Here is a 23,611-nt window from a genome sequence, read left to right as displayed (position 1 = left end):
TCTCCCGGCTCCGTCCCGCCGGGGGCCCCTCATGGCAGAGGCGGGAAGGGGAGGGCGGGCGGAGCCGCCCCCTCCGCTCCGCCCCCTTCCGGCGGGGGGCGGAGCCAGCGCGGCACCCCCGCAACATGGAGGGCTGGCGAGGAGGTGAGGGGGGAGCGGGCTGGGGACGGCGCGGCCCGGGCCTCTGCTGCTCCCCGGGCTCTGCCCGCCCTGCTCCGGGCGCTGGGGGAACTGGGGGGCAGGACGGGCGAGGAGGCTCCTGCTCGTTCTCGGCGGTGTCGCCCGGCTCTGTCAGGACCTTCCCCCCGTCCCTGCCCACAGACCCCCAGCGGGGAGGGAAGGGCTGGCGGTCCTGCCCGCTTCCCTAAGGATCCTGCCCGCCGCCCCACCCAGGGGAGCCGTGGGAGGAGGGCGAGAGGTGCCTGGGGTAAACCTGGGACGCGGGGAGAGGCGCTGATCACGGTGCGGCCGCGGGAAAGGCACCGCCGCCCCCTCCCGAGCTCTGAACTGCGCCGGGGCCGGGGCCGTGGCCGGGGCCGGGGCGGGAGAGCCCCGGGGGGAGGCGGGCACGGCCCTGCAGCCCGCGGCTGCCGCTCTGGACTCCGTCCAGCCCCTTGATCCCGGTGTTTCCCGGGCCCTGGCGCCCTGCCGTGTGTCTCGTCCTTCCGAATCCGCCTGGCTGACAAAGCACTCGCGATCCTGCTGGATGAGGGCTTGGGTCTCTATCTCCTCGTCCAGTCACCATGGTTGCATCGCAAGTGCTCAGTTGCGCTTGACTACAGAAATTTGGCGGTCTCGTTAAAGAATGGAGGTTTCCTACTTGCCGTAGTTCAGTTATGCGGTGCTATAATTGTAGAAAAATTGCTCAGTGCTTAGTGTATCTTTCACCTGTGGAAGTCTCTGCTCTCCAAAATATTTGTTGCTGTTTATAAGTGTATGTACTGTACAGAATAAAAATGTAGGGAGGGAAATCATTAACTTGTTTCACTTGACCAGTTAGTGAAGGCTTGAGTTGGAGACACTGCAGTTGTACAAGAGACTCGTGGACTTCTGTCAAAAATGATAATGTGGGGATTCTGGGATGAGGCATAATGATTTCTATTTAGCTGAGACATTAAATAGGATTCTTTACCAATTTTCTTATTGTAGCCTGGTATGTGCCATGTCTAGCTTCACTTGAGACCCTCCAAGAATTATGTAGGAAGGAAAATCTCACATGTAAATCCATTGGAATCACCAACAGGAGTCTAAAGAGTTATGAGGTGGAATATTTGTGTGACTACAAGGTAGAAGAGGTAAGAGAAACACAGACCAATTTGATCACTCTTTCAGCTGAAATTTGGAAGCAAGCCAAAGGTAGTTTGGCTCATAATATAAAGCAGCAGGCACTGAGGACAAAGCTTTTGCTGGCATCAAATTAGATATATTTTAAACTTTGAACTGTAAACAGAAAGTGGCGTAAACTGCTACTTTCAGTATGTGGAAGGAAGATCATTCCCTGAAATTACAGACATGTTAGAATATTAAATGTTTCACTTTTTCATTTCTGATGCTGATGCTTTAGGGTGTTAGCTCAGTATGAATTATGATGCCTCTCCTTTATTTGCAGACAACCATTGTATTTTTCTCTTGATTCTTTTAGTCTGTTTGACGAAGAATTAGGGCAATGTACTGCAAATGGATTCCTGTGAAATTCAGTCTCAGTATTTGTCCTTGTTACAGTTATTTGTCCTTTTTAAATAAGTGCAAAATATATGCTGCTTCATTGTTAATACAATAGTACGTGTATTAAATTAATTACTGTTCTGAGAGGATGGTTGATATGACCAATAGTGGGTTTTAGACTTTTTTCTCTAAATTTTGGATTTATTTTTTTTGTTCTGTATGTGATACGACTGCATTCTGCTTGTGCATACAAGTCATACAGCGAGTTAGCATACCTTACCACCTGCCTTGACAAACTAGCCTCCTCCTCCAGGTATGCTGTTAGCAATCAGAGTTCATCCCAACTTCTTAATTTCTTTGCCCCTAGAGATTATTTGTAAAGTATGCAAAGTTGTGCTATAAGTTAATTTGCAAACAAAAACCCTGATTTTTCTCTTTTTCCCCAATTGTAATTTTTATGGGGACATCAAGGCTTTCTGCCCTGTGTGCTGATCCTTAATTCCAGAGCTCTCGTGTTTGTCTGTGTGCTCTGTGATGTTGGATTTCAGCACCATGAACTCTGGCTAAATCTCTGTCTGTTTCTGTGTTTCAAGGGCAAAGCATACTATCTTGTGAAATGGAAAGGATGGCCAGAATCTTCAAATACTTGGGAACCTCGGAAACATCTGAACTGCCCACTGCTTATTCAGAACTTTCTTAGAGACAAGAATGAATACTTGTCTCGGGTGAGAGAAGGTAATGCAATGAAAATGAGAAACCACGTTAAAACTTTGAAACCTGCAATTGCAGATTATATTGTAAAGAAGGCTAAACAAAGAATAGCTCTGCAGAGGTGGAAAGAAGAACTCAACAGGAAAAAGAATCACAAAGCAATGATTCTGGTAGAAAACACTGTGGATCTTGAAGGCCCTCCTTTAGACTTCTACTACATTAATGAGTATAAACCTGCTCCAGGAATAAATGTGCTCAATGGAATAACAACTGGCTGTGAATGTGCTGACTGCCCTGCTGAGAAGTGCTGTCCAAAGGAGGCTGGGTTTATTTTGGCTTACAATAAACGTAAGAAATTGAAAATCCAGCCTGGCTTGCCCATCTATGAGTGCAATTCATATTGTAGGTGTGGGCCTGACTGCCTGAATAGGATTGTACAGAAAGGGACCCCGTATTCCCTCTGCATCTTCAGAACCAACAACGGCCGTGGCTGGGGAGTAAAAACCCTCCAGAGAATTAAAACCAACAGTTTTGTGATGGAGTATGTTGGAGAGGTGGGTATGTATTTATCTCAAATAGGTGGGTTACATACAATCGAAAAAATGTTAGATAAAATCTTAATGAGCTTTCTCTCAGTTTTAACACTTCTGGACTTCTTTACCCAGAGGATGGTCAGAACTGGAACAGGCTCTCTAGGAAGTTGATTACAGCAACAAGCCTGACAGAGATCATGGAGTGTTTGGATAATACTCTCAGGCACCTGGTGTGATTCCTGGGGATGTCCTGGGCAGGACTAGGACTCTGTGATCCTTGTGGGACTTTTCCAACTCAGGATATTCTGTAATTCTACTATGTAATAGATCAGTCTGCTTTTGAGTAGAGAAATAAAGGAACATTCAAGTCAACAGCAAAATTATGTTGTCTACAACATTCCTTCATTCCAGAGCAGTTGTAAAAGGTCAAAAGTAAAGAGAATATTAATCTCATATGGCACTAAAGAATTATTTTAGATACATGCCCTAATAGTATTTCTAAAGGCATGTCCTCAATTTCTTTCATGGCAATCATATTCTTCATTCTTCCCTGATTATCTTTTTTGTAGTTTTTGCCATTCCCAAAGCACACTTGTTATGAAACTCCCTGCACTCCCTTTTCTGTTTTGTCTGAACTTCTAAGGTAATATTTCCAAGCATATTTATTACTTCTGATTAACAGCAAGAATAAGATTCACAGTATGGACATTATCTGGTTTATTCAATCTCATACTGTTTCAAAGAGAACTTTTATAAAACACAGACCTTGAGTTACTCTTGAGATTTTGTATTGCCCTGTGTTCTTGTGGTTCAGCTTCTGCACCGTTCCAGGGCTCCTCACACCAGCAGTTTCTGTGTTTCTAACACAAATCTGCCTCGCTACTATGTTGACTCAAAGTATTTCCTTCTGTCCGTTTATACAATGCTTATGGTCTTAAGTAGATTTCCTCCATACTTCTGACCCAAAGCTTCTGATTTCTCATGTTCATCCATTTCCTTTAACTATACAAAAGACCAGACATTCTGCATACCTCTGTTAATGCAGAAAGGTGGTTATGTAATTTTGTTGGTTAAAGGAGGGAGTGTGCATTTACTTTTTCTCCTGAATCTACTTAATATTTACCACTGGCTTCTCAAATCTCATCTGTCAGATTTTAGAGGGATTTGTTGTCCAATTCCATCACACCTTGTATCTCTCTTGCTGCCAAATTATGATTTCTTTGCTGAATCTGCACAACGGAATGTGTTTAATGTGACAGGCTGTGGATGAAGTTGTTTAAGCTGCTTCATCTATCAACAGTGACACACTCGCCTAATTGAATAGGTTGAGCTTTGTGAAGATGTCATGCCATGAATAGGATCTTTCATTGCAGTCAAAAATAGCAGGAAGAGATGCTTCTGGGAAGAGAGGAAATGAATATCAGACTGTAAATGTGGCTGGGTTTTAAAGACTGATACCTGTTGATCATCTGTGAAAAGGGAAAAAGGTTGAATCTTGGTTTTATGTGAAGTAAACAAGGCTTTCTGAGTCTAATGGGAAAAGTGTGTGTATATAGAAACTTCAGATAAAAATAGTTGATTGTATTGTCATCATCAAAACTGTTAACAGAGGGTGCTGATACGGTTTTCTTCCCCAGAGACAAGGAAGTGCTGTGCATCAGCTATAGACAAATTGCATCCAGAGAAGCCTCAATCAAAAAATAATTAGTTCAGCTGTATGTACTCTTATGTATTCTTAATTCATTAGATGGGATGCTATTTCAACATCAAAAAATTATTTTGGTATTTTTTACTAAGTATTTTTCTAACTTGATTGTGATTTTTGTTTTGATTTAGTAATCGTTAATAATATGATGCAGGTTTCTTTTTTCCTTTTTTCTTTTTTTTTTTAGGTGATTACAAGTGAGGAAGCAGAGAGGCGAGGCCAGTTCTATGACAACCAGGGAAATACATACTTGTTTGATTTGGACTATGATTCAGATGAATTTACAGTAGATGCTGCTCGATATGGAAATGTGTCCCACTTTGTGAACCACAGTGTAAGACCTTGTTTTCTATACTAAGAATTTGGAGAATCATCCTAATTGTGCTAGAAACATCTTCTACTGTAAACATTTCCTTACTGTAGTCGCAGTTTTTCTGGAGTAGTTTGCTTCATGCCAGCACAGTCCAGTTAATCAGATGATACAATAAACAGAACAGAATACTTGGCCTTACTTGGATTGAGACTGGCTACAAAAATCTAGAGGGGAGATGCTGCCTGAAGTGGACATCCTATAGGACTAGAGTTTTCACTGAATCAATTGAATCAAAATAGGGTTGGTTTGGGCATGTTTTTTGAGTACTTGAAATACTTAACATGTGACAGGTCCTTAATAAAGTTAGCCAGGAGTCAAAGATGACAGGAACTTATATGTTATTTTGTAGCCAGGCAGGATGGAACATTACTCTGAATTTCTCAGTCTTCTGACTGAGAAAAGTTAAATGTCTGTAACTTCGCTTATGATACTTAATGTGTGATATATTTCACTGTTAAAGAGCAAAAAAGCATTCAGGGTTCAAGTCTCAGGGACTACTGACTTCTGACACTTAATCCAGAGAAAATGAGGAAGTGGTTTCTAATTCCTGCTTAGTGACCTCCCCCTCCTCCTAGCACCCAGACCATGGTAGGGAATTCAGAAGCCAAGCAGGTTTGCAATTTACAGTAGAAATTCATGCCTAGTATGAAGATGTTACCTGTGGTCTAGAAGCAATGCTTAAGCATCAGTACAGAGTAGTGAGTTTGTGGGGCTTGAAACACTAGGTTGTTTTTAGTTTTCTTTCAACTTTAATTCTTTTTATGGCTTTTGTTGGTATGTACTAGCCTCTGAATATAGCTCTACTTGTTTTGTCACCATTTTTGTTGTCACCTTTGAAGGTGCCACGTTTTTGTATAGGTTGTTGCATATTAGTGTAGTCTGCACATTGTGCAAAGGTTGCCTTCCTGGAAGGACTTGAATCTGAGCTACGAATAATGATCTCTTGGAACATTTCAATTTGTTGATTTCAGAAAATAACTTAATTGCAGACTTCTGTCAGTGAGACAAGAACCCATTCTTTTTTTGCTGGGACCTTGGTTTACTTAAACACGTCAGTGAAATTAAATGTTAATTTTTCTAACCAGAAACTGCATTAATTTTTGTTTACAGTGTGATCCGAATCTTCAAGTCTTCAACGTGTTTATTGATAACCTCGACTTGCGTCTTCCTCGAATAGCGCTGTTCTCTACCCGGACCATCAAGGCTGGAGAAGAGCTAACCTTTGACTATCAGATGAAAGGTCTGCACATTTTAACGTGGTTCTTGTGGGAGTTTTGGGGTGCTGGTGGGTTTTACTGCAGCCTGAATGGTAGCGTTTCAGCTCAGGCAAGGCTTTTTATAGTGCAGCTCTGGCTGTCAGAATACTCATTGCTCATGACGTGTAGTGCAGACGAGCACACACAGAAGGTTTTGCCTGCCTCTCTAGTGCATTGCCTTCCTCAGTGCTTCTTAGCACATCAGGGGTTATGGCTGGATTGTCTGGTGAAGCAAATGATTTTGAAGCTTTTTCCCAGGAATGCTCAAAGGAATGGTCAGGCTGCCAGTAAATAAAAGTTTCCTTTATTCAAATTGGCATTTCAGGTAGACTGCTTTCTAGGCAGTCTGCTAGTGATAGTTACTAAGGCAGTTGTAACAGCTCAGCAGCATGAGGCACCATAGGTTTGAGTTCTGGTGTCTGTAGGCCAGTTGTGGATATAGGTCCTATGGAACAGCTGTTTCAGCTGAGATAATTTCTTCTCCATAACTGGTACAGTGCTGTGTGTTAGATTCAGTATGAGAATAATGTTGGTAACTTACTGATGTTTTGGTTGTTGCTAAGTGGTGGTTTTCTTAAGTCAAGGAAACTTTTTTATGTCTCATGCTTTACCAGTGAGGTACATAAAAAAATGTAAAAAAAATGAAACTGGGAGGGAGCATAGATAGATGAACTGGTCAAAGGGATATTCCACACCAGAGAATGTCATGCCCAGTTTAGAAAGTGGGGAGATATCCCAAAGGGGATGATCAGAGTTCAGGGATGGCCTCTAGGCATTAATGAGCCGTAGATAAGCAATTGTATGTGCATCACTTGTGTTTGTTTCTTTCTTTTGCTACTGCTACTACTACTACTACTACTAAATCAGCATAATCAGAATATCACCATTATTACAATATTTTACTGTTTCAATTATAAAACTGTTCTTATCTCAACCTACAAGTTTTAATTTTGGTTCTGTCCTGCTCCACTGGGGTGGAAATGAGCCAGTGCCTGCGTGGTGTTTCATTGCCACCTGGGCTTAAACCACGTCACTGCCAAATTGATCTTGAACCTTAAAGCTCCTCTTTCTCTCTGTTTATGACACTGACATTGAAGGCCACCTGCACTCTCAGCTGATCCGTGTGTATACCTGGGGGGTACAAAGCTCGAGTCTGAGCTCTGGATTCCGATGTGTATGCCAGGTATTGCACAAGTACCTGTAACAAGGGTGTCAGTAGAATCTGAGTACAGCTTCACACACAGCTCTTTTAGAAGGCCTCTAGAAGCTGTATGAATACTGGGCACGATCTTGGTGTATCTTTTAGAACTTCTTTACTTGTGTTCATCTGTGTTGCAGGTTCAATAGATCTGACTTCAGACTCTGCTGAAGGTCTTAGCCCATCCAAAAAGAGGATCAGAACTGTCTGTAAATGTGGAGCCGTGTGTTGCAGAGGTTATCTCAACTGAGTTTGGGTATCCAAAGTCACAAATAGTTTGTTCTTTTTTTAATGTGTTTTAAGAAGTCTCTTCTTTCACATATATATTCAAGTATTCTTACATCTAATGTAAATAAGGATGAAAACAAGGTATTGTATTTGTAATTGAAATGGCATTGGCCAAAGATAGAGACTGTGGCGTTTCAAGCCAATACAAAAATGATGATGGGAGATTAAAAATTAATTTTTCTAGAGCAGTTGTTTAGGAAGCCATAAAATGTATGCCAAGAAAACTCTAAAACATACCTTGATTTGAATATTCCTAGAATCACAAAATAAGCTGCTTTGGAAGGGTCATCATGTCCAACTCTTAGTCCTGCACAGGACATCCCCAAGAGTCACACCCAGTGCCTGAAAGGATCTGGAACTGCCAGGCTTGGTGCTGTGACCACTTTCCTGGGGAGCCTGTTCCAGTGCCCAACCACCCTCTGGGTGAAAAAACCTTTTCCTAATATCTAATCTAAACCTCCTGTGACTCAGCTTCAGGCTGTTTCCTTAAATCCTGTCACTGGTCACCAGAGTGAACAGATTGGTTCCTGCCCCTCTGCTTCCCCTTGTGAGGATGTTGAAGAGCTCAATGAGGTCTCCCCTCAGTCTTATCTTCTTTAGGCTGAGCAGACCAAGTGACCTCAGCTGCTCCTCATAAGGTTTCCCTTCAGACCCTTCACCATCCTTGTGGCCTTCTTTGAATGCTCTCTAATGGTTCAGTGTCTTTTTACATTGTGGTGCCCAAAACTGCCCCCAGCACTCAAGATGAGGCCACCTCGGGGCAGAGCAGAGCAGGACAATCCCCTCTCTTTCCCAGCTGCTGTGTCTGATGCTCCCCAGGACAGGGTTGGCCCTCCTGCCTGCCAGGGCACTGCTGGCTCATGTTCATTGTGACAGACATTTGAGTGTGAGCTTTCAGCCATAGGCCTTCACGAGCTGATTCCAGTGGGATGAAGTGATGCTACATGTTTTCTACACCTTGAGAAGTCAGGAGGCATTTGATTTGAATTCTAAATCTTAGTTGACCGTTCTTTTGCTTTTTTGTTATATAAAGAAAAGCTCGAAGATCTTAGCAGTAACAGTTATGGCAACAAGATGAGGGATTAAGGAGAGCCAGTGTGTAAATAAAGGTTCACAGGAATGCAAATTGTAAAATGTTCATGGAACTCCACGCAAGGGAAGTAATAGCAGAAAGAAAACCAGAGAGACCAAAGCTCAATTAAAACTTAACCTGACCACTTCTTTAAAAGATAGTAAAAATGTTTTTAAATACATTAATAGCAAAAGGAGGGCCTAGGAAAACCTCCATTCTTTATTGGACACAGTAAGGGAATATCGTTACCAAAGATGAGAAAAAGTCTGAGTTACTTAACACCTCCTTTGCCTCAGTTTTCAACATTAAGACATTTGTTCCGTCCTTAGGACAACTGGCCTCCTGAGCTGGTAAATGGGGATGGGGAGTAGAATAGTTCCCCTGTAATCCAGGAAGAAGTGATTAGACACCTGCTGAGTCACTTGGGTGCTCATGAATCCATGGGACTAGATGAGATCCATCCTAGGGTGATGAGGGAGCTGGTAGATGAGCTCACCAAGCCACTCCATCATTGACCTGGAGAAAAGGAGGCTCAGGGCTTACCTTATTCTCTACAACTCCCTGACAGGAGGGTGTAGCCAGGTGAGGGTTAGTCTCCCGAGGAACCAGCAATAGGACGAGGAGACATAGCCTCAAGCTGGTTAGGTTGGGCATTAGGAAAAATTTCTTCACAAAAAGGGTGATTGGACACTGGAATGGGCTGCTCAGAGAGGAGCATCCTGAAGGTGTTTAGAAAAAGCATGGATGTGGCATTCAGTGCCATGGTCTGGTTGACAAGGTGGTGTTCGGTCATAGGTTGGACTTGATGATCTCAAAAGCCTTTTCCAGCCTAATTGATTCTGTAATTAGTATTAACAGATCCCAAGTGTAAAATTTGAACTTCTTAGCTGATGTTATGTAGGATGTTTTCCGTTATGCTCTGATTTTTTGTTAGGATTCTATAGGAGGACTGCAGTTCCACAGAGCATTTGTAAATGTGAAATTGTTGGAAGTAACATTCGCTGTTTGTTTTCATTGCAGACATTTGGCAGTTGTGGCTGAAACAAGTTGCTGGCTACAGTTTGGAAATAGATAGCAAAAGGTTAAGGAGAGCAGCCCCTTGTCTAACAAAGCCAATGCATTGTGGAGATATGCTGTTATCTGTTAGGTGCAAAAGACCCCTGGGATTGATGTATATTCACAACTGGTTTTGGTTAAATTTTTACATACTGTGTCTTTTTTACCTAGTGACAGACTTCTAAGATACTAGGCCTGTATTTTCTGGTTGCAAAAATGTTAACTTCAGTGAAGTTAGTCTAGGGGTGAGTATACCCATTTGCTGTAGACATTTGTAAGATGTTCTTGAATGTAAAGGCTGAGAAATGTGCTGTTCTTCAGCTGCTTGAGTCATCTTTTTTTTTTTTTTTTTCCTGATCATCTTAAAGTTGTCTCAATCTATTTGTAACATATGCTAGGTTTGGCTTGGCTTCAGCACCACTGAAGAGCAGTTGAGGTGGGTGATGAGTGGAGTTACAGCCAAGGTCCATGCTCTAGGGATGATCTACATGCTTTTTTCTCATGGATTCAGAGCTCTTAAAACTTGCATATTGCTTACCAGTCATGTAAATGTTGACAGGGTCAGGCAGAATAATGTTGCTCCATAAATGGATGCTCCATAGTTGGATGCTGGCTATGTATCATAGGTCAGCTAGTTACCTTTATAAGGTGCACAGCTGTTGGCTCAGGTGAATGAAGTCAAGTACCCAGCATGTAACTGTTTACCTAATTTGTTAGAAAATGCCTTAAATTCCATGTTAATTACTAGCACTTCAAAAAGAGCATTTCAAGGTTGTTCCTTAAGAAGCACAGTTGCATTTGTACTGAAGATCTGGCTCTTTGGTAGCAAATGACATTTTATATGCTACTAGCCAAAATCAGTTTTACACTTTTGGTGAAGAGCATGAGCCACTGGAAATGCTGTGTGTGAGTTTTGTAATCTACAATACAGAGATACACGTTGAAATAGAGACTTTATATTGTTTAATGAATTGGAGAAAGTTTGCTTAGATTTAAAAGTATTTAATGTGATCAGCTCACCTGTATCCACTTAGTTGATAAATGCTGAATGTTGTCAGTTTTTATCTAACGCTTTTTTTTTTTTAAAGTGGAATGTGGAGCTTTAATGTCAGCAAACTCTAGATGATCTTGCATCGTTTGGAGTCATTAGTGCTTTCTCCTGCATGTAGCTCAAATGAGCAGTGCACTCCATGTGGATGCAATCTGCAGTCTCCAGCTCCTCAGTCCACTGCAGCCTGCGCTGTCCCTGCGGGATGGAGCGGCTGCGGCAGGAGGCGATTCCTCACTGCAGCCCCGCCTGTGCCGCGGGCACAGGGCAGGCCCCAGGCTCTGTCTCTTTGTCTCTTTGATTTAAATATTGCAAGTAGATGCATTTTAGAAGGTAACAGTTGTGGCAGTTGTACTAGAGTGCAGTGTCTGCCTTTTCCAGAGGCAGAGAATATTATCACCAGCACTGGAATAATGCTGCTGTTTGTTAAGGATCTGTGTGTTATCTTCTGCCATAAATAAAGAACCAATAATTTATGTTTTGGGAGGTAGCAGTATTTTGTATTTATTTGAAGGAAACCCATGGATCCAGTTTCCAACATAAGAGCCTTGAACAGTATTTTATATTTACATATTCTCAGTGTATTTGGATTACTGTCAGTGAATTAGCATAATGGGACACTGTATTACTTTTAAAACTCCTTTTACTGTTTTTATGAGTTTGGCATAAAATTGCCAAACTGGAAATGGATTAAAAAAAAAAATCTGTTTTCAATCTCTTAGGGAAGTAAAACCAGCCCAGCTTCTGCCTTTGTTTTGCTTTGTGGTCTGTTGGCATTGTCATGGTCACCAGTTTAGTCGTGTGTATGCACTTCTTGGGGGTTGGTGACCTGTGACCTGTCCTCCATTTTTTTATTGTTTTATTTTTACTTTTTGGTAGCAAAACTAAAGCTGCAAGATCACCTGTAAGAAAAGCTATTGTCTATGTATTTAATCTCCAAGTTAAGTCAATCTTTTGGTTATTTTTAATGTATGTTTTAGAAACTGTATTAGAATATGCAGTTTGTAAGCTCAGGAACATTTTCTTTTCATACTGTGTCATCTCTAGTATTGCTATCTTCCTATAGTTTTTGATAAAATAAATTAAATTTAGTTTTTCTTTTGTTGTTGTCATTTTTAAAAAATTAGCCTGTCAAAATTAGTTGTAGCAGTAGAATTTGCTTTAAGACTGCAACCTCTTAATTCCTGGCCTGCACCCAAATTTTCTAGGACTGTAAAGACTCCAGCAGAGGGACCATGAGGAAATGATGTGTTTTCAGTTTAGGGCTGGTGAGAACTGGTATAAATTTACACTTGCCTGAACAGACTTGATTCTTGTATATTTGAGCATCCTGTTAAAGGCAGCCCTGGACTTAAATGCACAGTTTTCAGATATGAAATGAGTCAACAGAAGAGGTTCTGTTTTGTCTGACTTTATTAACAGAGGTAGTTCCAACAGCAGTTCCACTCACTCAGGCTTGCTAAAAAAAACCCAAAGTTAGTAGATCACATTTGGAAATGAGGTTAACAAATCGCACAAACAGCAGAAAAGGTAACAGTAGAGGAATACGTGGATCTTGAATATAGATTATGGCAATGCTTTGTCCCTCCTGTCTCTGTTCCCTTTGGCAGAATAGTGGTTGAACATTCACACGTCACTAAACATGGCACAACAACTGAAGGCACACTCAGAGGGGAGAGATGATGTGCTAAAGTATGTTTAATTCATTGGGACTTAAAGACCATGGATGGAAAATCTCAGGAAGTTTTAGATGACTTCTGTTGTTTGGGTATTTCTTAGGCACTCCAGTTTAGGAAAAACCTGAATTACATTTCCATGTTGGAAGATAAGAATTTTGGCAGAGAGTTATGATGGCACACATGCATGGAGAAAATATTATCTTGATTTAAAACAGTCAAGTCTACAGAGGAGGTGAAGTTTTGTAGTACAAGAGCCTGTCTGGTATAACAGGTTACCTTCTATGGCTGTTACCTGCCAGAGCAGGACAGGGCTGGTAACTTGGGGACCACAGGATTTTAAGTATTTCTGAAGAGCAATTCAGAACAAACCAGAACATAGAGGAAGTGATGACAAGTTGTTTGCAATGAGTTGAAGGTAAAGCAGTCTGCAGTACCTAACTCGGGAGTTAAGGCTCAGTGTAAAGAGAGACTTTTTGAAATGAACAGTTTGATTTAAAACAAATTAAAACCCCCTTACAACCTCAGTAATTCTCTAATCTGTTCTGCAGTTATTTTTAAAAATAACTGCAGTGAGTACTGATTAAATCGTTTTAATAATGATAAACAACAGTAATAGTGATTAAAGCCAAATTCCAACTGCCTTGTTTGCATGGTCATTCTTAGGTGTTCCTCCCTACAGTTAACAGTGTGCTATTTTATTAAAACCTGAGGTCACATTACAAAGGCAAACTCTTAGAGCTCATGATAAACACTAAATTTCATTTAGTGTCCTACCCTTAGTTTTGTCTGGTCCATTTTTTGTCTACTTACAGTGCTGGAGAATTGAACCTTGGGAGGTAGAAGGTTTTTACTGTCTCTCCTGGGAATACTTTCTGAATATTTCCTTTCCAGTATTTCATCGAAGAAATAATAAAGGTACACAGGCTGCAACTTCCTAGTTCTGACAGTAAGATGTTTCTGAATAAAGCATGACTCAGCATAGCTGCAGACAGTAACCCACAGGAAAGAGAAAAAAAATTCAGGTATTAATAGACATGCTGGGCATTACCACTGATAATAATCATTATACCTATTCTCAGGAGACTTTTTTCTCACTGATTATGTTTTCACCTGCTGCGAGTTTCTTGTATAAATGATGCAGTTTATCTGGCTGAGGCGCTTCCGCGTCAGGAGTCAAGGGAATTTCAAAGTCAGAGGAGCTCTGCGAGTCCCTCCTCAGCTCCAGATCAGGAGTCCTGGAGCTGTCACTTATTTCCACCAGGACATCCTGAACGTGGGCAGTGCCATCTTCTGCAGCTTTCTCACAGCCATTGCTTTTCAAGTCACAGGCACCATCGTGGGCACAAGGTCTGTTCTGACTTGTTGGCTTCTCCCTGCTGCTGTCCAGCTGAGTGTCACTGGGACTCTCCTGCAGCAGAGGAACCACTGCTCTGCTCCCACCTTTGCTGAGGTCCAGGGCATATCTCTCCTGGGAGGTGATGAGCACTGTGTCCATTTGGCTATCCCAGCCCTGGCTCCCCTGCTCTGATATGTGTGTTGACTGAGAAGAATTTTGGGAGGAGATGTGTGTTGAGTCACTTACTCCATCTGAATCACTGAAGAGTGACTGGGACCCACCAGCATCTGCTGAAGATGGGATGTTGTCCTCGTTTTCAGAGCTTTCTTCTAGTTTATTACCCGTAAAAAATTCATCCCAGCAAGGGACATTGGCATTAGACTCCTGCTGGTCACTCGTTACTCCATTGCAATTGGCTTTGGAAGTGGCAGCTGGCTCATGGGAAAGAAATTGAACTGTATTTTTTTCAGATTCTTCTTCGTCATCTTCATCATCATCATCATTTGATTCCTCACAGTCCACGAAGTCTACCTTGAGGGAGGTGTAGTTTGTGGTCCCTTTGTAAGTTTCTGTGCTCTCATTAATGTTTCCTTCAGCATTTTCAGACTGTCCTGTGCTGGAGGGCTTGCTCTCTCCTCTCTGCTCTTTTGGAATCTTGGGCTTTGTAGAAATTAATTCTGAATCAAAGAGATCATCTTCATCTGGCAAGAAACAAAGAGAAAATCACTAAGAAAAGTTCACATCTCTGATAAAATCTTGTTGAGAGCAAAGTTTTAATAAAAATTCATTAAGTATAAATTGAGGAAAATGTTCTTTATTCTAGCTGGAGATTTTGCAGGATGATACTGACAGTATTTGCCTTGCCTTGTCTAGCACAATGCCTCACAGAGACAGTTAGAACAAGCTTTCCTAGGGCTGCTCTAGGATTGAGGAAAGGCACTCCATCTGAAAACTTACAGAGCTGTTGAGCATTAAGTACGTTTTAAGACTGCAAACAAGTGTGTTTTTACATAATTAGTGCTCTCTCACCCTCCTATACCTAGGTTCACATAATTTCTATTTCTCCTTTCCAGCTGTTGCTTTGAACACACAGACAGACTGTGGTGAACACCAAAGATTTTGGCACCTCTGCTTAGTCTCAAACTTCCATTTAAGGTGCAGTACCTTTACCTGTATCAGATAATTCTCTCTTGAGGGCTCTCTTCAGTGTTCCTAAGGGCTTGTACCTGGGTTCCATGATTCTCCTGTATGACCTGCATAATGGCTTTAATCTGAAGGGAATGTGGAAAACAGTTAATATTTAGAACTCAGCAGAAGCTTTCCGGAGCAAAAGTAGATCCTTTAACTTGTTTAAAGTATGCTGCTCCATGCCTTTTACAGGCACTTCAGCAAAAATGTTAAAGCAAAGGCAGCAATACCTAGAGCAAAGTCCTTGATTCATCGGTGAGCTTCAGCAGCTGAAAGGTAGAAATCTGTCCTTTCAATATATTTACCTTTAAACATGTACAGCAGAAAAGCCTCTACACACAGATAGAAGCAGAATACAAACTCTGAGACTCAGCTCAATATACACATGTGCTTCAGAAAGCCCCAGTCTGTGAGACTGAATATAGAAAAAAAATCTGAATTATCAGACAAGTAAAGCAAAAGGCAGTGGCACGCCTGAGAGGTTGGGATTCAGGTGGGGAATTGTCTTTACAGGAACAGAGTTTGAATTGCCTCCCTCCAGCAGCCAATTGTCACTTACATTTCCATAACTTTGTCCTCTGTGCCACCCACTGGCAGTACACTGGGATACACGTTCACAGGACAGATATAGCTCAGGAAATCCTTGATCTAAATTAAAGAAAAGACGCAGCAATTTCACAAATTACATCAACAGTTAAGATTGTCACTTAAAGGCAATACTGATACAAGCACATCCAAAAGTATTACTAGTAGTCTTTACATAAAAGACCAATGTAGCCCATGACTCTGTCAAAGTGAGTATCTCTGGAACAAGGAAGCAGGCCTGAAAGGATGCTGAGAACTCAGCCTCACCAACACCTCACTGCAATTATCAATTACTACACAGACCATCTTGGTCTCTGAAAGAAAAGGCTGGGCAGACCTAGAATGTGATCCAGTGCTTCCTTGTACTTACTGCTGCTGATCTTTTCAAACATATATTTTTCTTACTGGAGTTCAAGTCTCCAGTTATGCAGATCAGGCAGTCCTTTATATTCCTAAAGTCTCTCCTAAAGTACCCTGTAAAAGCCAATTATGACAAAACACAGTTTTTTCCAAGCTTTACTCTGTTGTCTTCTAGATGATCTCCAGTAAATTACTTGAAGAATTGTGTCTGGTTTGGGGCACTCCTGCTGAGGCTTTTTCAGTACTGAGCACTGTAAATACTTGGAGGTTACAGATTACACTGCTATCTGTACAGACAGCAGGACTGTCCTGGGGTGACCCATAATGTTATTGCAATTTTGTATCTAGCAGTTATTTACTGTTATTTTTTTGCCCGTTGCTCTTGCACTTATTAGGAAACTTATTTTTTCACTTCCATTTACTGTTCATTCCTTATTGGTGGAGAGAGTTTAGTTGAACCTGTAAAGGGAGACAACTTGTTCCAGAGTGTTCTCCTTTATATTGTCTCAAACCAAGGACGCATCTATTTTTGCACGTGCAGGTGGGAGTGTTAAACTCTAACATACCCCCATATTCTAACATTACCCCCATATTCCACCAGCAAATTCCACACTGGGACGTCCATTTAAAATTCTGCGTGGCAGAGCAAATTTCAACTTAATCAGGATCTTAAAAACAATACTGCCTCCCTCCCATTTTGTAGTGCAAGACTTTGTGACAGTTCATTGTTAGCACTGATCCAGTTTCAGTTCAGTTTCTTAGGAGAAAGTTCTTTTAGAGGTGTATCAAGTCATGTTAAATGAAAGTGTGATTGTGGGGAGGATGCTGCCGTGACCAATTTCCTTTTAGCCTTTTAACACAGGAAAAGGGGCAAGAGCAGCAGACAGGATGTGAGAAAATTTGGTTTAAATGTGTGGGCTGAGAAAAGAAGGCAAACCCACCCAAATCTGAGTCAGAGCAGATAAACAACGTATTGTAAACTAAAACTCCATGGTTTAAGCATTGCATAGTTACACAATAATCTAAAATAGAAAGGCAGTCAAAACAATTGTAGGAGTGACCTATACATTGAGAACAGAGACTCAGGAAATAGGCTTGTAATCCTGCCCTACTTTAACAAGTTCCTCTGCAGCTATATTAAAACAACTTTCTCTGTCTTCAGCATTCAGAACTTCCTATCTACTTACAGTTTATTACTGACAAGATTTTTCTTAATATGGCAAGTCATGTCATCCACTCCAGAATAATCAAAACTCTTTTACATTTTCTTACATATATATATATTCAGCACTACAAGTATACAAACCTCGCTGTACGAAGAGTGGAAAGAGAAACAAGCTCTGTACGTTCTCTCCCCAGTCCTAAAAAAACAGAAGCAGCACAGAAATTAGGTAACTGCTCTTCATCTGTGGTCAACAGACCAGCATAACCTATTCTTAAAGGCCATTCAGAGATTCAATTATACATGTATCAGGCAAGATACAAACCTGAAACAACAGCTTTCTGTGTGGCCCAAATGCTCACCTCACTATTACACTAGTTTTCTTTCTCCTTTCCCCAAACCACATTGTGGAAGGTTTGATGCTGATTACATGCAGGGGAGCTCCATTGAGGCAAGTCATCCCACAGGGCAGTTTGTTCCATCGGAAGCAGTCATCGTCCTGTCCAATGGATATAAAATTAAGTTCAACAGCGAACTTTTTTACTCAGAAATTAAACAGTATAGTATCTAGCCAAACCAAGTTCCTATCTCACTTCTAATTCTCTTAAAAGACCCTGTCACACCTTGGTTCTTTAGTGCAGCTGGCAAAGTAAATCAGTCAGAGAGACCAATGCCCCAGTGTTCCCCCAAGCTGGAGCCTCCAGCCTGACAGACATCCTGGAAATGGATGGCCACACACTAAAACAACACAGTGCACCACTGCAGCAGGCACCATCTGAGCTGCTTTTGATACACTGAAATGGCTAATATCTGACTGATCTACTCTGCTGCTTGTCTCACTTCACTTAAAAACACAATTTTCAGGCTTCAAATACAATTAAATTACTTCTAGCAAAAGCTAATATATTCCCCCCTTTTTTAAACAAACAACTTCAACCCACTAAACTATGGTTTTCACTCTCCTTTACATTAAGTCACCATTTCACTGTCTTCATTAACCCAACAGCGCCCCAAGCATCCGCACCTATAACCACACCTTTACAGGTTAGGGGAGGTTTTGCAGAACAAACGCACCCGAGGATGTCGACAGGCGTGAATCTGCGTGTGTTGGTCTGTGGTAACATGGCACAGGATTTCTGGCATGTTCCTGAACATATCAAGTTTGTTCATGTGCACCTAGAGAAAGCCAGAGTTTACTCTTTATTAGCTCAATGTCTTTTCCAGACTGCAGCTGGAGCAGCTATATAGATGTGATTCTGTTCTCCCCAAATGCTGTCAGGCATTTAAATTATTACTCCAAATAATGTCCAAGCAGAGATGTGTCAGCCAAAACTTAGACATTTAAAAAAAGTAGAACATACCACCTATACTGAAGAAAGATGAATACTCATGAGAAAATCAGAATATATACTATTAATGCTATATGCAAATGAGTTTCATCATTCACAAAATAAAAGAGAGTGAGGTAAACAATGAGCATGAAAACTGGTAATTAACTTCTCTTTGGAAAGTCTAGATGTTCCAGACTGAAGTCAACTAGTTACCTCATTTTGAGCACAACGGCACTTTTTAAGGGAAGTTAGTGAAACAGGCATAATTGTGACCTAGAGCGGCCCTGTGAACAGCCATTGGCAGCTCAGTGTTGGCCCAGTCATTAGTGAGGATCTGTTCCAAAGCAACAATTAGAGAAACATTACCTTGATTCCAAGTTCCTCACTGAGGTTTATGAATAAATATTCATATCCATAAGCAGCTTTGCAATTCAGCCACACAACATGATTACGAGACAGTGAGGTCCAGCTTCGCACTAACTCCAAGATCCCATTTAAACATTCCTCCTGAAAAGTGTAGAAAATGCTGTCAATCTTGGAAGGTATTTCCAAAGTGCTGGGATTTAGCAAAGCAAAATGTTATTGCCTTGCAAGATTTACCTAACAAAAAAGTATTTAATTAATTGTTTTAAGGGCCTTTCTTCTGACAATTTATTAGACTTACCCGGCTTGGTATGTGATAAAATTTGGGATCACAAAAAGTAGTGTCCAAATACACACTCTGGATGTCTTTTACCCTGGAGGATAGAAAAGTGATATCATTGTAAACATTGCATCACAGTGCTAAGATACACCACTTCCTCTCTCTTCAAAAGGAGGTAATTCCACCTCCTGATTACAAAGAATACGTCAAAGGGGGCTTATAACTGCAGCACTGCAATTATATTTAATCCAGAATTAAAAAATGAGGAAAAAAAAATACCTAGCAAAACTGTCCATGCCATATGATCTTATGTTCCTTCTATAGACTACAAATAGCTCACCTGGTCCCTGAATGCAAAAGCTCCATTCTGGCTGCTTCTCCTTTTGCAAGCCTGAAATCCCCTGTGTACAACACAGTGCCATTCTCACCTTCAAACAGAAACCTGCAGACAGCAACACTCGGGTCAAACTCCACATTAAACGCCAGGTGGTGAAACATTTAAAGTATTGAAGGGACGTACATGACTGAACCTGGACAGTGACCAGCTGGCAGAAGTGTCACCACTACATCTTCTTTCTGGAAGAGAGGAGTTGGTATTATTTTCACACTGAAGTACCACCAGTACTTTTATTAGCACAGTGAGACCAACGTATTACTCCCCACAGTCTCCTGCAGCACTTAGCATTGCTTTTAAAACCAGAGAGTCCCTTCACACTGTAACAAGCACTAAAGAGCAACCACCACCTTGTCATGGCAGAAGAGAGGACCAAGTATTGTTTGGTGCTTATAAAGCAAGTTGGACAGAAGACAGTTCTACTTCCTTGGTTCCTGGTGAACAAGTACAGAATCACAAAATAGTGTGAGTTGGAAGAGACTTTTAAAATTCAGTCCAACTCCCCTGCAATATGCAAGGACATCTTCAACTGGATCAGATTGCTCAGAGCTTCATCCTGATCTTGAATATTTCCAGGGATGGGGTATTCACCACCTCTCTGGGCAACCTGTTCCAGTCTTTAAGCATCCTCATTGTAAAATGCTTCTTCCCTATATCTAGCCTGAATCAACCATTTTTCGTTTAAAACTATCACCCCTTTTCTGTTACTACAGGAGAGGAGGGGGCACATACATTTTAAAAATAGCTTGTGCACTTTGGATGCTGCAGCTGTGTTTCCTGTGCTCATGTAAACAGCATTAGTGCCCATGACTAACATATGAATTTTTTTTTCTGTAACTTACCTCACCAGATGTTTCATCTTCTAAAGAAATCTGAGTTGGAGTTTCAACTTCCAATGCAACCTGTAAGAATATGATTAATTGCATTATAGGATTTACTGAACATTCTGCTTCATGTTTATGTCTCATTCATCAGTATTCATTATGTAGACATCTCTAGCACTCACTGTGGCTAATGCTAAGCCTGTAAAATTAAACTCATTTTCCCACAGTAAGTCATAAATTTCCATTTCCAGTGGAATAAATTTTCCTACAAGTTATCTAAAAATTAAATGGAGATACCTCAACCAAGGTGTGCATGCCTAAAAAAGTTACAGCATGTTGGATTTCTATCAGCAACAGCTCTTGTTCCTCTGGATGCATCACATGCCTTATTTTTGGATAACTGCAAAGCCCAATCCCAGTCCCACAGCAGTGGATCTTGCTAAGACAGCTCTGTGCTGCAGCACTTTCCACTGCCCCCTATTACCAGAAAGAGAGCCCACAAATCACTGGGAGCATGTATTCCTGTGTTTGTGCAGAGATAATTATTTTTATTTCTGTAAAAAACCTCATGTTCAATTTCATAATGCCTGCATCTGCAAAGGGAAGGAAATGACTTCAAGTCACACCTGTACATAACACTGATCCCTTGCAGTCTGGCTCCAAACACTGGAAATCATGTAAATTTATTAAGTTTTTCAGTGATTTTATACTAAAACTTCTTCATGTTATAGTCCATTTTCCAAAAAGCAAAAGGAAAACCATGTAACTTCAGATTATATCTACTCCAAGCAGTAAGAGCCTTTAAATGAAACAAAAGAGAAATAAAGGACAGAAGCAAAGAGACATAAGCAAGGTAAGGAAATGTATACAAATTATCTATGTAAAGATGAAGGCCATGTAAAGATGAAGTTGAGGGAAAAGAAAAAAATTGTGGGAGGAAAATAATTAAACAACAAGCAACAAGCCAATCCCACATAGCAAGCAGCAGGAAAGGCACATTGTTGGAAGTACTTAAGCCCTGAAACACTGTATCAACACCAATATTTAGACTCTCCTGGGGAGCAGGGAGTTGCTTGGAAAGTGCTATTTTCAAAATAAACACAAACTCACAATATGATTCTCCCAAAACTTGTATTTCCAGTTAGTCAACAACAATTCCTTAGTTACTGGTGAGCAGTATAGTTTAACTTTCAAGCTGTGAGGAGACAAAAAATACAGATAAGTGTATTTTAAAGTAGATATGAAGAACAATCTAATGACACATCAGCACCTGGCACCCAGTACATCAAACCCTGCACTCAGAAACCTCTCCTGTGAGGACACCTGCAGAGCTGGAAGCCTGCAAACCCAAACCTACCCCTGTGTGCCCCTAGCAGCATGGCTTTGTGCAGACACAAATGCAGCATGTGGTACATGGGTGTGACCTATCTGCTTGTTTCTATTCCCCTGCACACACCCCTGGAACAGTCAGCACACAGCAGAACACAGAATACTCCTTATGAAGCTTGAGCTTATGCACAAGCAAAGACAGATTCTCTGCTTGTATCAGTGGAAATGCAATATTTACTCTAATAAATCAAAGAAGGCCTAGGAACTGGTCCACAACCTCCCTGGGCCCAATGCCGCATTTGATCATCCTCATGGTGAAAAAGGTGTTCCTTGCCCTTTCTTTATGCACTTCTATGAAGTCTGGCTCCATCTCCTCTACCCCTACCTGCAAACAGTGATACATGATTGTCTCCTCTTCCTAAGACTGAAGACATCCAGCTCTCTCAGCCTCTCCTCACACAACACATGGTCCTGGCCCCAGACCAGCATGATGCTGACCAAAACACCTATCAATTTATCATCCAGGGGAGCCTAGGGCTGGACACAGTAGCCCAGAAAAGTCTCACAGATGCTGGCCAGAGGGGAACAATTATCTCCCTCAAACTGCTGGCTACCTGCTGGCTTATACACTTCAGAGAGCACAGCTGGCCCAATTCACTGCACAGGCTCTGTGTACCAACACTTCCAGGGAATAACAGAGAGATCCTCACGAACGTCATGGAGTTCAACAAGGCCAAGTGCACCTGAGTCTGGGCAACCCCTGGTATCAAAACAGACGGAGGGATAAATGGGTTAATAGCAGCCCTGTAGGAGACTTCGAGGTACTGGACATGAGCCAGCAGTGTGCGTTTGCAGTACAGAAAGCCAATCTTATCCCGGGCAGCATCCCAGCACAGTGGGCAGCAGGACAAGGCAGGGGATTCTGCCCCTCTGCTCCTGTGGACCCCACCTGCAGTGCTGCACCCAGCTCTGGGGACCCCAGGACAGGAAGGACAAGGACCTGTTGGAGCAAATCCAGAGGAGGCCACCAGGATGGTCAGAGGGCTGGAGCACCTCTGCTATGAAGACAGGCTGAGATGGCTGGGGTTCTTCAGCCTAGAGAAGAGAAAATTCTGGGGGACATTACTGCTACCATTTGATACTTAGAGAGGGCTTTTAAGAATTCTAGACAGGGACTTTCTACGAGGACATGGTGTGGACAAGGGGGGCTGACTTCAAATTATAAGGGGGCAGGTCTAGATGAGATGCAAGGAAGATTTTTAAAATGAGTGAGGCTGGTGAGGCACTGGAACAAATAGCCCAAAGAAGTTGTGGATGCCCCACCTCTGAAAGAGTTCGAGGCCAGGTAGGAAAGGGCCTTGGAGCAACTTGGTCTGGTGGGAGATGTCCCTGTCCCATTGCGGGCACTTGTGACCCATGGCACTTCCTCGCGCTGCTTTGCTCACGCTTTGCCGCGCCCCAGCCGCCTCCCCTGAGGCCGCCCCGCCACCAGCCCGTACCTGCCCTCCAGCCTCCTCTTCAGGGCGGTCGCCCGCAGCCCCTTCATGTGATCTGGGGAGAGAGCCACGGGGTCAGTCGGGGGACACGCGGGGCGGGGATGGGGCGGGGATGGCGCAGGGGTGGGACACACGGGGGGTGGGGACGGACACACAGGGGACCCTGGCGGGCCCTCACCCTTGTGGCAGTGCGACAGGAAGAAGGCGCGCGCGCGCAGGTTGTCGTGGTCGAAGCGGTCGATGGACACGGCCGGGTACTCGCGCGTGCGGCCCCCGAACCGGCTCATGGCGGGCGGCGTGCGTTTCCGCGCGCTTCCGCCTGCCCGGCCCCCAGCCAATCCCGAGGCGACCCCGCCCCGCGCCGGCCTATCAGGGGCGG

At 42.4% G+C, this 23,611-nt stretch overlaps 2 protein-coding genes across 4 annotated transcripts; one reads left to right on the top strand and one right to left on the bottom strand.

Moving 5' to 3' along the window:
* Positions 1–88: 88 nt before the first annotated feature.
* SUV39H2 (SUV39H2 histone lysine methyltransferase) lies at positions 89–11,395 on the top strand. Its single transcript, XM_014883144.2, has 6 exons — positions 89–144; positions 1,150–1,295; positions 2,259–2,930; positions 4,802–4,948; positions 6,098–6,227; positions 7,582–11,395. Exons 1-6 carry the CDS (start codon positions 126–128, stop codon positions 7,689–7,691), a joined length of 1,224 nt encoding a protein of 407 aa, XP_014738630.2. The 5' UTR covers positions 89–125; the 3' UTR covers positions 7,692–11,395.
* A 905-nt stretch (positions 11,396–12,300) lies between these two features.
* Positions 12,301–23,547, bottom strand: DCLRE1C (DNA cross-link repair 1C). 3 transcript variants are annotated; one of them, XM_088165892.1, is made up of 15 exons: positions 23,411–23,547; positions 23,236–23,287; positions 21,518–21,602; positions 20,426–20,485; positions 19,710–19,765; positions 19,530–19,631; positions 19,211–19,283; positions 18,913–19,053; positions 18,290–18,391; positions 17,578–17,714; positions 17,360–17,414; positions 15,668–15,756; positions 15,091–15,191; positions 13,695–14,621; positions 12,301–13,566 (listed from the first exon to the last, which is right to left on the bottom strand). In XM_088165892.1, exons 1-15 carry the CDS (start codon positions 23,517–23,519, stop codon positions 13,391–13,393), a joined length of 2,265 nt encoding a protein of 754 aa, XP_088022018.1. In that variant the 5' UTR covers positions 23,520–23,547; the 3' UTR covers positions 12,301–13,390. The 3 variants fall into 3 exon arrangements, with proteins under 3 accessions (XP_088022018.1, XP_088022019.1, XP_014738615.1); XM_014883129.2 differs by having other exon boundaries at positions 13,517–14,621; XM_088165893.1 differs by lacking the exons at positions 21,518–21,602; positions 23,236–23,287; positions 23,411–23,547 and adding an exon at positions 21,034–21,211.
* Between the last annotated feature and the right edge of the window lie 64 nt (positions 23,548–23,611).

This window comes from Sturnus vulgaris, chromosome 5, assembly GCF_052056855.1.
Source record: "Sturnus vulgaris isolate bStuVul1 chromosome 5, bStuVul1.hap1, whole genome shotgun sequence".
Lineage (NCBI taxonomy): Eukaryota > Metazoa > Chordata > Aves > Passeriformes > Sturnidae > Sturnus > Sturnus vulgaris.
The sequence above is the reverse complement of the archived record's forward strand: the minus strand, read 5'-3'. Positions and strand labels throughout refer to the sequence as shown.